Source organism: Netta rufina (assembly GCF_964035555.1).
Source record: "Netta rufina genome assembly, chromosome: 29".
Lineage (NCBI taxonomy): Eukaryota > Metazoa > Chordata > Aves > Anseriformes > Anatidae > Netta > Netta rufina.
In genome coordinates, this window is record NC_140153.1 from 2,989,612 (window position 1) to 3,000,804 (window position 11,193).

General features: G+C 66.4%; 3 protein-coding genes across 3 annotated transcripts in view; 2 read left to right on the top strand and 1 right to left on the bottom strand.

The window, feature by feature from the left end:
• LIX1L (limb and CNS expressed 1 like) overlaps positions 1-1,950 on the bottom strand; it is a gene marked incomplete at its 3' end in the record, with an annotated part of 3,203 nt that extends 1,253 nt beyond the window's left edge. The window contains exons 1-2 of the mRNA XM_084303327.1: positions 1,655-1,950; positions 332-495 (exon numbers count right to left, since the gene is read on the bottom strand). Coding sequence (XP_084159453.1) covers positions 332-495; positions 1,655-1,910 — 420 coding nt within the window. The 5' untranslated portion in view covers positions 1,911-1,950. The remainder of the gene's footprint in view (positions 1-331; positions 496-1,654) is intronic.
• A 563-nt stretch (positions 1,951-2,513) lies between these two features.
• On the top strand, positions 2,514-6,376 carry PEX11B (peroxisomal biogenesis factor 11 beta). Its single transcript, XM_084303415.1, has 4 exons — positions 2,514-2,615; positions 3,456-3,571; positions 3,669-3,870; positions 4,748-6,376. Exons 1-4 carry the CDS (start codon positions 2,560-2,562, stop codon positions 5,130-5,132), a joined length of 759 nt encoding a protein of 252 aa, XP_084159541.1. The 5' UTR covers positions 2,514-2,559; the 3' UTR covers positions 5,133-6,376.
• Positions 6,377-8,443: 2,067 nt separating this feature from the next.
• Positions 8,444-10,951, top strand: LOC311219973 (toll-like receptor 2; the record flags this gene model as incomplete). Its single annotated transcript, XM_084303328.1, has 2 exons — positions 8,444-10,323; positions 10,423-10,951. 2 exons carry the CDS (start codon positions 8,444-8,446, stop codon positions 10,919-10,921), a joined length of 2,379 nt encoding a protein of 792 aa, XP_084159454.1. The 3' UTR covers positions 10,922-10,951.
• Positions 10,952-11,193: the final 242 nt, after the last annotated feature.

An 11,193-nucleotide genomic window follows, 5' to 3' on the forward strand; every position in this document is an offset into this window, starting at 1 on the left:
AGAAAGGGGCCGCACACCAAGCGCTGCGATGTTTCCTTCATTGTTTTGGGGTCTTTTAAAGAGATTTAGGGTCAAACCCGAAGCTTTTCAAGGAATTATTGCTCCACCAAGTCGCCCAAGCTCCACCCTATAAACGCATCCCCCTGCCCAGCCCTGCGAAGGACGACTGAATATCAAAATTAATCGAAAAGTTGTCATTATTTGGTTTTTTCCCCCCAAAACACCACATTGTACAGCTCAGCGCTGCACAGCTCCGAGCCCGTCACGCGCAGGGAACGCGGCGCAGCACATAAAGCACCGTTTCCAGGCAAATTTCCCCCAAAAACCCTACCTGGAAGCTGCCGAAGCAGCTGCCCCCCGGCAGCGTGACGTAGCAGACGTAGGGGGGGCTGCTGGAGGGCACCATCTCGTACACCACCAGCGCCCCGTTCCTCAGCTCGGCCCCCCGCGACTGCTTCATCTGCCAGAACTCCTGCAGGGCCTCCACCACGTTCACTGCGGGGACGCCAACGGGGTCAGGGAGGGGGAAAGAGGTAAAAAAAGGGGTTAAAAACCTCAGCATGCGCGAATAATTCACCTCGAGCTCCTTCCTTCATTAATAATTTGGCAGGGGGGTGGAGAAATCCCCCCCAGAACGCCCCCTCTGAGCCTTTTTCACCTCAGCAGGCGTTCCCAAGCTGCGTTTTGGGGTGTTTTGTGGGTTTTTTTTTGGTTAAGCACACCAAAATATGTGATTTTCAACTGAAAACTGCCCAAAAACCCTAGGGATAACACCGAGGGATGAGCAGAAGCCCCACGCAGTCCGGTCCCCGTCCCACTGAGGGGCACAAAAATCCCCTTCAGGGGGATTCGGAGACCAAACCCCATCCAGGGACAGGTTTGGAGCCCACAGTGACCAAATCGGGCGGTTTTCAACCCAATATTTCAGCCCCCTCCTCTCGTTAACTCCCTGTCCTGGTGCCAAAGCGATGCCGGGGGCAGAATTTGGTCCCGTGCTGCCCCCACAGCCTGCGGGTGAGCCCCAAAAAGCCCCTAAATCCCCCCAAAAATGGGGAGGGAAGGGGGAAAAGGGGGTCAGACATTGAGGGGGGGATCCCAAGGACCCCTCAAGGACCCCATGGTAGGGGAAAAAGGGAAGGGGGGGGTAAAATAGAGGGGGGGGCTTCTCAGGGATGCTGTGGGGATGGAAAATAAGGGGGGGGTCCGAAGACCCCCCCCATGAGGGGAAAATATGGGGAGGGGATCTCAGGGACTGGTTGGAGGGGCAAAAATTGGGGAGTTGGGGGTAAAAAATGGGGGGGGGATCCCAAAGACCCCTGGGGGGGGTGTCTAAAAATTTGGGGGGGGGCGCGTAAAGAGCTTGGGGGGGGGCAGAAACTGGGGGGTGAGAGGGGAAAATAAGAGGGGGGCTTCTCAGGGACCCCCGGGGGGGGGCAAAACCGGGGAGTGAGGGGCAAAAAACGGGGGGGGGCTTCCCAAAGACCCTCAGCGGGGCAAAACACGGGGAGGGGACTTCCCAAAGACGCCGCGGGGGGCAAAAAGAGGGTGGGGGGCTTCTCAGGGACCCCCGGGGGGGCAAAAACCGGGGAGTGAGGGGCAAAAAAACGCGGGGGGGGCTTCCCAAAGACCCCCGGGGGGGGCTTCTCCCACTCACCGCGGCCGTAGCCCTGCGTGTGCTTGGCGAAGCTCCGCACCACCGCCTCCACCGCCTCCCTCAGCACGGCGGGCGGCCCGGCACCGGGCTGGGGGGGCGGCTGAGACAACGCGGCGGGGCCCTGCAGCCCCAAAGAAGGGGGCAGAGGAGGGGGAGGAGGCGGAGGAGGCCCCGCCGAGGCTCCGGCGAGCCCGGCCCGCAGGGAGCGGAGCGTCCCCACCCCCGGCTGCAGCCGCTGCGCCCGCACCGACTCCATGGCGGCCGCGGCCGCCTCCTTCTTCTCCTCACGGGGCCCCCGCCGAGCCGCCGCTGTCACTCAGCGCCGCGGCGGCCAATAGGAGAGCGGATCGCCTCAGGGAGGGGGCGGGAGGATGAAAGGGCGGGCGGCCAATGGGGGAGAGGATCGCCTCAGGGAGGGGGCGGGAGGAAAGAGGTGGGCGGCCAATGGGAGGGGAGAGAGGAGGAGGGAGGGGGAAGGTGGGGCTAAGAGGGGGTGGGGCAATCAGGGAGAGCCAATCAGGGGAGTGATGGAGGGGTTCGCCAATCACAGGTGAGGGAGGATGGGGGAGCGGACCAATCGCAGCACAGGGAGAGCGGTGAGCGATGGGGAGGGAGCGAATCACACGCGCAGCGCCGAGGAGGGGGCGGGGACTGAACCCTAACAACCTGACGGAGCGGGGGAAAGGGGGCGGGGCAGCGAGAAATCGACCAATGGCCGCGCTTTACGGCGGGGCGGGGGCGGGGCCCGCCACAACGGCCCAATCGCAGCTTCTGTTTTCATCCGGGGGGGGGGGGGGCGGGACCTGGGCGGCGATCAACCAATAGGGGGCGGACCTTTTTTGTCCCTCGGCGGCTCCCGTCGCCTTCCCGGAAGTGGCGGAGGCGGCGGCGGTCGGGGCCCGGCCATGGAGCCCTGGGTGCGCTTCAGCGCCCAGAGCCAGGCCCGGGAGCGGCTCCTCAGGTGCGGGGCCCTCGGGGGGGGGAGCGGGGGGGGTCCGGGACCCCTCGGCTCAGCCCCGGGGGCTCCTCGCGGTGGTCCCGGGGCCCCTCAGGGTGCTCCCAAGACCCCTGAGCCCAGCCCCGGGCTCCTGGTGCTGGTCCCGGGCCCCCCCTCGGTGGTTCTGGGCCCCCTGGCGCTGGCTCTGAGGCGGTTCCGGGCTCCCGATGCCAGCCCCGGGCCCTTTGTGGTGGTCCCGGGCTCCTGACACCGGTCCTGGGCCCCTCTTGGTGGTCCTGGGCCCCTCTTGGTGGTCCTGGGGCCTCTCACTCTGGTCCTGGGCTCCTGATGCCAGCCCTGAGCCCCCTTTTGGTGGTCCCTGGGCTCCTGAGGCCAGTCCTGGGCTCCTGATACTGGGCCTGGGCACCCTCTTGGTGGTCCTGGCCCCTCTGACACCAGCCTAGAGCCCCTCGCGGTGGTCCCACGACCCCTGACGCTAGCCCAGGGCACCTCTTGGTGGTCCCAGGGCACTTCTTGGTGGTCCCGAGACCCTGACACCAGCCCAGGGCCCCTCACGGTGGTCCCAAGACCCCCAACACCAGCCCAGGGCCTCTCTCAGTGGTCCCTGGGCCCCTCTTGGTGGTCCTGGCCCCCCTGACACCAGCCCAGGGCCCCTCACGGTGGTCCCAAGACCCCTGACACTAGCCCAGGGCCCCTCTTGGTGGTCCCAGAGCCCCTCTTGGTGGTCCTGGCCCCTCTGACACCAGCCCAGGGCCCCTCTCGGTGGTCCCAGGACCCCAGACACAGTTCCCAGCCCCCCTCTAAGTGCTCCCAGCCCCCCCAGACCCCCCCAATCTCTTTCAGGGCAGCTCAATACGGCTGCGCCCTGGCCGGGGCAGCGCTGCGGAGGAACGGGGCGAGCGCCGAGGTGCTGGCCCGGGTACGGCAGCTGGAAGCACACCTCAGCCTGGGCCGTAAACGTGAGTTTGGGGGGGCTCCGGGGCTCGGCATCTTGGGCTCCGTGCCCCTCGTGGCCCCCTTTTCCTTTAACCCCTGGGGGTGGGCTCCGTCCCGCAGTGCTGCGCCTGGGCGGCTCGGCCGAGGCGCTGGAGGCGGCCAAGCGAGCCATCCACCTGTCGGACGCCGTGCTGCGCTTCTGCCTCACCCTCAGCCACCTCAACAGGGCCCTCTACCTGGCCTGCGACAACGTCCTCTGGGCCGGCAAGGCGGGCTTGGCCCCCGCCGTGGATCAGGAGAAGTGGAGCCAGAGGTCCTTCAGGTGAGGGGCGAGGGCTGGGGGCTGCCCGCCCGCCTCCCCGCGGCCTCCCCGGGGGCTGGGAAGGGATTGGAGCCCTCCCTGAGCACCCTGGGTGAGAGTTTCTCCACATTTCATCCTTTTCTGTGAGGATTTCTCCCGATTCAATCTCTCCCTGCAGGGATTTCTCCCCATTTCACCCCTTCCCACAGGGATTTCTCCCCATTTTCTCCTTCTCTGCAAGGATTTCTTTCAATTTGATCCCTCTCTGCGGGGATTCCTCCCCATTTTGTCCATCCTTTCAAAGATTTCTCCCCATTTCATCTCTCCCTACGAGGATTTCTGCCAATTCAATCTCTCCCCACGAGGGTTCCTCCCCATTTCATCCCTCCCTACGAGGATTTCTCCCAATTCAATCTCTCCCCGCGGGGATTTCTCCCCATTTCACCCCTTCCCACGGGGATTTCTCCCTATTTCATCCCTCCCTTCAAGCATTTCTCCCTATTTCATCCCTCCCTATGAGGATTTCTCCCAATTCAATCTCTCCCCGCGGGGATTTCTCCCCGTTTTGCCCCTCCCCACAAGGATTCCTCCCCATTTCATCCCTTCCTGTGAGTATTTCTCCGGATTCATTCCCTCTCCATGGGGATTCCTCCCCATTTCATCCCTCCCTACGAGGATTTCTCCCAATTCAATCTCTCCCCACAAGGCTTTCTCCCCGTTTCACCCCCTCCCTGCGAGGATTCCTCCCCCCTCTGCCCCTCACTGACAGCCGGGACCAGGACCTGGGCGGCACCAGCCCCCTCCCACCTTCCCGCCGGGCGTTTTCACACCTTCCTCCCCCTCTCCACGAACCCACGGCCGAGGACTCCTCTCTCTCTGCTCCCCCCTCGCCCCGCAGGTACTATCTCTTCGCCCTGATCGTCAACCTGAGCCGGGACGCCTACGAGCTGCGGGTGCTGATGGAACGTGAGGCCAACGGGAAGAGGCTGAAAGGCGCCGAGGGGAGGCAGCAGCAGCAGCAGCAGCAGCGGCACCGCGCCGAGGCCGGGCTCCAGCAGCTGGGGCTGAGGCTCCAGCTGGAGCTGCGCCTGCTGCTCCGCGTCCTCCGCAGCAACCCCCCGCTGCTGCTGGATTTGCTGAAGAACGCCTGCGACCTCTTCATCCCCCTGGACAAGCTGGGGCTCTACCGGAGCAGCCCGGCCTTCGTGGGGCTGTGCGGCCTCGCCTCCTCCGTCCTCTCCATCCTCACCATCCTGCACCCCTGGCTCAAGCTGAAGCCGTAGCCGCGTTCGGGGGCCTTGCCGTTGAGGCTCCCCGGCTGGAAACCAGCTTGGGCACAGATTTGGGGACGTTTTGGGGGCGCTGGGGCACGGCACAAAGCTGCTGTCGGGCCTGGGTGTACGTTCACCGAGGGGCAGAGCAGCTCGGGGCGGGCTGAAGGAGCTCACGCGGCACCCGAGCCCCCGGGGAGCTGCTGCTGCTGCCCCCCCCTCTGCTCCCCGAAGGATTTTGGCTTCTCCCCATCCACAGCAGAGCTCGCCGGGCTGCTCTGGGGGGGCTCAACGCCTCCCCTCCCCTCTTCAGGGGGCTCCCCGGGGTCTCTTTTGTTGGAAATACCACCAGGGAACCGTTTGCTGCTGCCCTGGGGGGTTTTCTCCAGACTTTGGGGGGGTGAAACCTGGGGGTGGGGTGGTCCCGGTGCCCCCCCCGGGGCCCGTTTTGACAGCGGATTTTCCTTTTAAGCAGCCTCGGCCCTAAAGGGCGCTCGGGGGGGGAGTCGGAAGGACTCGGGCTGCGGAGCCGGGGTGAGTGCGGGGTGCTGGCGGCGGATCCGAGGTGAGCCCACGGCGGGACCCCCCCCCCAAAAAAAAAAAAAATAGAGGAGATTTCCTCTCCTGCTCCTTTCCTGCAGCCCCGGCGGGGGAAGAAGCGGCTGCAGCGAGGAGATCTCTGCCCCGGGGGGGTTCCCTGGGGTGCTCCTGGCTTTTAGGAACACTTTTATTGTGTTGAATTGCACCTGGCACCCGCTTTGCTTTTCCTGGGGGGGCTTCAGGAGCTCGGGGCAGAGCTGGGGGGGGCTGCGGCTGTGTCAGGGGAGGCCCCCCCAGCCCCCCCAGCCCGGCTTCTCCGTGGGTGCTTTGTGGGGAGGGAAGAAAAACGCCGTCTGACCCCACAAATCCACCCCTGCAAGGGGCTGGGGGAGCGATTTCTGAGGGTGGGGGCACCAGGCTCGCAGCTGGGGGGGCTGCAAACCGAGCACGCCCCCCCCTCGGATTTTTTGGGCTCCTGGCTGAGATTTTGGGTCCGGTTCCGAGGCTTCGACCCCTCGCTGGAGGAAGAGAGCGAAACAATCGTGGGGCTGGAAGGGGCCCAGCACCCTCTTGCCCCCCCCCAGGAGCGACGTTTCCACCTGCAGAGGTTTGGAAGGAGCAGGGGGGGGGCCGTGCAGGACCCCCCCCTCCCCGCTGCCTGCATCGTGCCCCCCCCCAGGTCCCTTTGTGGAGCTGCTCATTAAACCCAGCTGCCGAGCCCCGTCGGGTTCTGGGATTTTTTTATCTTATTTTTTATTTTTTTGGCTGCTTTTCGGCTCCGTTCTGCTTTCGGATGAGTTTTGCGAGCGCTCAGCTCGGCGTGGGGGGGTCACGGCCGTGCCCCCACCCTCACAGAAAGATTTTGGGATGGGTTCTCCCCACACCGAGCCCCCCGTCCCCGTGGGTTTTGGGGGGCTGCAGAGCTCGGGGGGGGGGGGGGCAGCAGCTCCAGGGACTCGCCTGGTGCCTCAAATTGGGGTGCTGGGGGGCACGGGGGGGTCCTCAACCCCTGGGGGGGGTCCTCAACCCCTGGGGGGGGTCCCAAGGTGGAGGGGATTGGGGTCACCTCTGCCCCCCCCCCCCAGCAAGGTGCAGGCTGGGGAGGCACTGGGGGGAGTGGGAGGGTGCAGGGGGTGCAGGTGGCTGCTGGGGGGGCCAACACGGTGATGTCAGCCCCCCCCCGGGGCTGTTTTGGGGGAATTTTCCCAGATTTGGGGCTCGGGTAAAGGGTGAACGTCCCCAGGAGGGGCGGTGGGGGGGGGGGGGGGGGGTTAAAAAGAGGAAGAAAATCCCGATTGTGCAACGGGAGGTCCCGTGAGTCCTGGGGGGGGGTGAAAAGGGTGGGGGGGGGCAGAAAACAGCTCGTGTGAGCAGGGCTGGTGTTAATGGTGGTGGCAATGGGGAGAAAAAGTTGTGGTTTTGGTTAAAAACCATAAAAACCAGCGCCGCTGCCAACAGGAGGGGGTGCGCTCCGGGGGGGGGGGCGCTGGACTGGGAATACTGGGCTGAACTGGGAGTGCTGCACCTTGCCAGCCCCATAAAACCTGGACTGGGGGGGGGGGGCCGTGTATGGGGTTTTTATTTTATTTTATTTTATTATTTTTTTGGGGGGGGGGTTGATCGGCTCTCCCGGCCTCTCCCGAGGGCGGGGAGGCGGCGCTGGGCTTGGCTTCGGGAACTCGGAAGGGGAGGGTGCTGGGTGCTGGGTGCTGGCCCCCCCCCAGCTCCTTGCCCACCCTTAACCATGGGGCCGTGCCCCCCCCCGACCCCCCCCAGCTCCCCACCGAGCGCTGCCAACCCCGGAGGCCGCCGGAGCAGGTAGGAAAAGGCCGGAATCCCACACGTGGGCAGGGGGCGAGTTGGGTTTTGGGGGGATTTAGCCCCAAAAAATCACCCCCAGGATCCTCCCCCCCCCCGGGGGGGGGCCGTACCTGGCAGCGTCTCGGTGTTTTTGCTGCCCTTGTTGGGGTTGTTCCGCTCGGGGCAGGGACGGGACGCTTTCCCAGCTGGTTTTCTCCTCCAGTTTCCTGTTTTTTTTTTTTTTTTTTTTTTTCACCACCCCCCCCCCCCGGTAATAAAATGCCAGAACTCTGGCTGGAAGCGCTGCCAGGGAGCAGGAGTTTTTGTGCGAAAAGTGTTATTATTGGGGGTTTTATTAAAAAAAAAGAAAAGGTCCCCGACGCGGAGCGGGGGCTGAAAGCTGCGCCTCGGGTGGTCCCCGGGGGTCTGCTGGGGGGCAGGGCTCAGCGGGGCCCCCCCATGCACCTGGAAGTGGCCCCCTCAGCAAAGGGGGGGTCCCCAAGTCCCTTGGGATCCAGTCCCTGGTCCCATGGGGTCAGATCGCCCAGCCCTCACTGGGATCAGGTGCACTGCCCCCCCCCCTCACCCCCAATCCAGTCCCAAACGCGCCCCGGGATCCATTCCCTGCCCCCAGTTTGCCCCCAGGATCCAGTCCCGGATCCCCTAGGACCCAGCACCCGACCCTTGGGACCCCACCGCTGCCCCCCCACCATCAACTCCCCGACCCCATTAGGATCACCGGCCCCCAGCCCTCACCCCCCAGCACCTCTGCCCTTCCCCACCCCACAGGGACCCTGCCAGCGGTGCCGGCACCCATGGGTGTCCCCCCGGCCCCCCACCGCTGACCCCTTTCTCCTCTCTCCCCGCAGCTCAGCCCCACGGGGCCGCCCCGGATGCCCCATCCAGCCCCGTCCTTGGCTCCCCGTGGGCCGGCCGCGGCCCCCCCGTCCCCCCCGCGATGCCGAGCGGTCCCTGGGGAGGCGATGAGGCCGTGGCCGGCCTCCGGCACCGGTGGGCTGCGCTGCGCCGTGCTGCTGGCGCTGGCGGGGACGGCGGTGCTGCTGCCCTGCCGCTTGGCCGACCGCAACCAGACGGGGCTGTGCAAGGGTTTGAGCCTGGCCCGGGTTCCCCGCGGGTTCCCCGGCGGCCTCCGCAGCCTGGATTTATCCTACAACAAGCTGCGGGAGATCACGGCGGCCGATTTGGCCGGCCTGACGCAGCTGCGGAGCCTGGACCTGGGCTACAACAACATCTCGCGCATCGCCCCCGACGCCTTCCTCTCCACCGTGCTCCTGGAGCAGCTGCGGCTCTTCAACAACTCCCTGGCCTTCATCCCGGCCCCGGCGCTGCGCCCGCTGGCCAACCTGCGTTGGCTGGACATGTCCAACAACCCCTACGGCAGCGCGGCGCTGGACGGCGTCTTCGGGGCGCTGCGGCGCCTGCGGGTGCTGTCCATGGGGGGCCCGCTGCTGCGCGACGTCGCCCGGGGGGATTTGGCCGCCCTGAAGGACACGGCCCTGCAGAAGTTCGCCTTCAAGTCGGCCTCCAGCCTGCGGCGCTACGAGGCCGGCGCCTTCTCCTGGCTCAACACCACCGAGCTGTGGTGCGACATGGCCCTGGACGAGAGCGCGGCCGCCCTGCCCGCGCTGCTGCGGGACCTGCGGGGCAAACCCTTGGACTACCTGCGCTTCCGCAACCTCTTCGAGTTCACCTACTACCAGGGCGCCCAGGATCCCTTCTCCGGGCTGGCCGAGCTGCGGGCCACCAAGCTGGTCTTCTACCGGGGCAAGTTCAACGAGAACCTGCTGCGCTTGGCCCTGCTCAACGTGCAGCGGTCCCGCGTCCGCCAGCTGGAGCTGGTGGCCATCGACTTCGCCCGCTCGCCCCAGTGGAACAGCTCCGGGGCCGGCGTCGTCGCCCCGCGGCTCGACCGCCTGCTGCTGCAGGACATCAGCAACCCCGACGTGCTGCGCTACGACTGGACCTTCACCTGGCTGAGCGGCGTGGCCGCCCTCTCCATCGTCAACGTCAACTTCAACTACGTGCCCTGCGACGCCTGGGGCGAGATGCGCAGCGTGGAGCTCCTCGACATCTCCCGCAACCGCCTGGAGGACGCCTACATCTACAACCAGCGCTGCCACTACCGCGGCGTCATGCCCAAGCTGCGGGACTTGGTGCTGGCCGACAACCGGCTGCAGAGCCTGGCCGTGGTGGCCTCGCTCACCCGCACGTGGCCCCGGCTCGCCCGCCTGGACCTCAGCCACAACGCCTTGGGCAGCCTGCAGGAGACGTGCCAGTGGGGGCCCACCTTGCGCTGGCTGGCCCTGCACCACAACAGGGTGACGGCGGCCACCTTCGGGTGCCTGCCCACCACCCTGGAGTATTTGGACCTCTCGCACTCGCAGCTCGACCGCCTGGACATGGGCTACTTCGCCCGGAGCCCCCGGCTGCGGGAGCTGCTGCTGAGCGGCAACAAGATCAAGTTCATCCCCTCCGAGTGGAGCTGCTCCAGCCTGGAGGCGCTGGCCATCGACGGCAACTCCTTCGGCGTCATCACCCGCGGCTCCTTCCTCAACATGCCGCGCCTCGCCAACCTGACGGCCGGCAACAACCCCTACCACTGCACCTGCGACCTCTACGGCTTCTTGCGGGAGACGCGGCGGCGGGGCCGGCCCCGCTTGGGCGACTGGCCCCAAAACTGGACCTGCTACCACCCCGAGGCGCTGCTGGACACCCCGGTGGCCTCCTACGCCCCACGGCCGCTGGAGTGCGACGTGCCGGCGCTGGTGGCCGTGGCGGTGGCCAGCACGGCGGTGGCGGTGGCGGCGTGCGCGGCGTTGTGCTGGAAGCTGGAGGCGGGCTGGTACGTGCGGGCCACGTACCGGTTGCTGCGCTCCAAGTACCGCGCCGGCCACGCCGGCACCTCAAGGCACTGCCTCTACCACGCCTTCATCTCCTACAGCTGCGCCGACGCCGAGTGGGTGCGCCGGGAGCTGCTGCGGCGGCTGGAGAGCGCCGAGCCCCCCTACCGGCTCTGCATCCACGAGCGGGACTTCGTGCCGGGCCGCTGGATCATCGACAACATCGTGGAGAACATCGAGAACAGCGCCAAGGTCATCTTCGTCCTCTCCCGCAGCTTCGTGGACAGCGAGTGGTGCAACTACGAGCTCTACTTCGCCCACCAGCGGGCGGTGGGGCTGGGCTACCAGGACGTCATCCTGGTGGTCAAGGAGCCCATCGACCCGCGGGGTTTGCCGCGGAGGTTCGCGCGCCTGCGGAAGATGCTGGGCTCCAGGACCTACCTGGAGTGGCCCCGCGAGCCCGGCCGCCAGCCCTTCTTCTGGATGCAGCTCCGCAGCCTCCTGGGGACCCCCGGGGGGCTCGGAGGTGGCGAGGAGGAGACGGACGTGGATGCCACCAGCACCGCCACCAGCACCGGCACCGCCACCACCAGCACGTAGCCGTTGCCCAAGCGTCGTGGCCAACCCTACGCGACGGCTCCGGAGATGGTTTTTGGGGTGTCCTCCCCCCCTTTTCGGGCATCCTGGGGGGCTGGAGCAGCCCCTGCCTCAGTTTCCCCAAGTGGGGGCAGGAGGGGAAGGGGGCACCAAGGTCCCCAGAGGCTCGCAGGGGGGCAGGAGATGGAGACAGCGTCCAGGAGTGGCCCAGTCCCTTGGTGTCCCCTGCGCCCAGTGGGGGCCCGACCCTGCCCTTTCGGGGTGGGGGTGGAGTG

What these genes read in the sequence shown, in the direction of transcription:
- PEX11B (XM_084303415.1), top strand. Translation starts at nt 2,560, where the DNA reads ATGGAGCCCTGGGTGCGCTTCAGCGCCCAGAGCCAGGCCCGGGAGCGG. An exon ending in GCCCGGGAGCGGCTCCTCAG is followed by an intron (nt 2,616 to 3,455) that starts GTGCGGGGCCCT and finishes AATCTCTTTCAG; the next exon opens with GGCAGCTCAATACGGCTGCG. An exon ending in TGGAGCCAGAGGTCCTTCAG is followed by an intron (nt 3,871 to 4,747) that starts GTGAGGGGCGAG and finishes CTCGCCCCGCAG; the next exon opens with GTACTATCTCTTCGCCCTGA.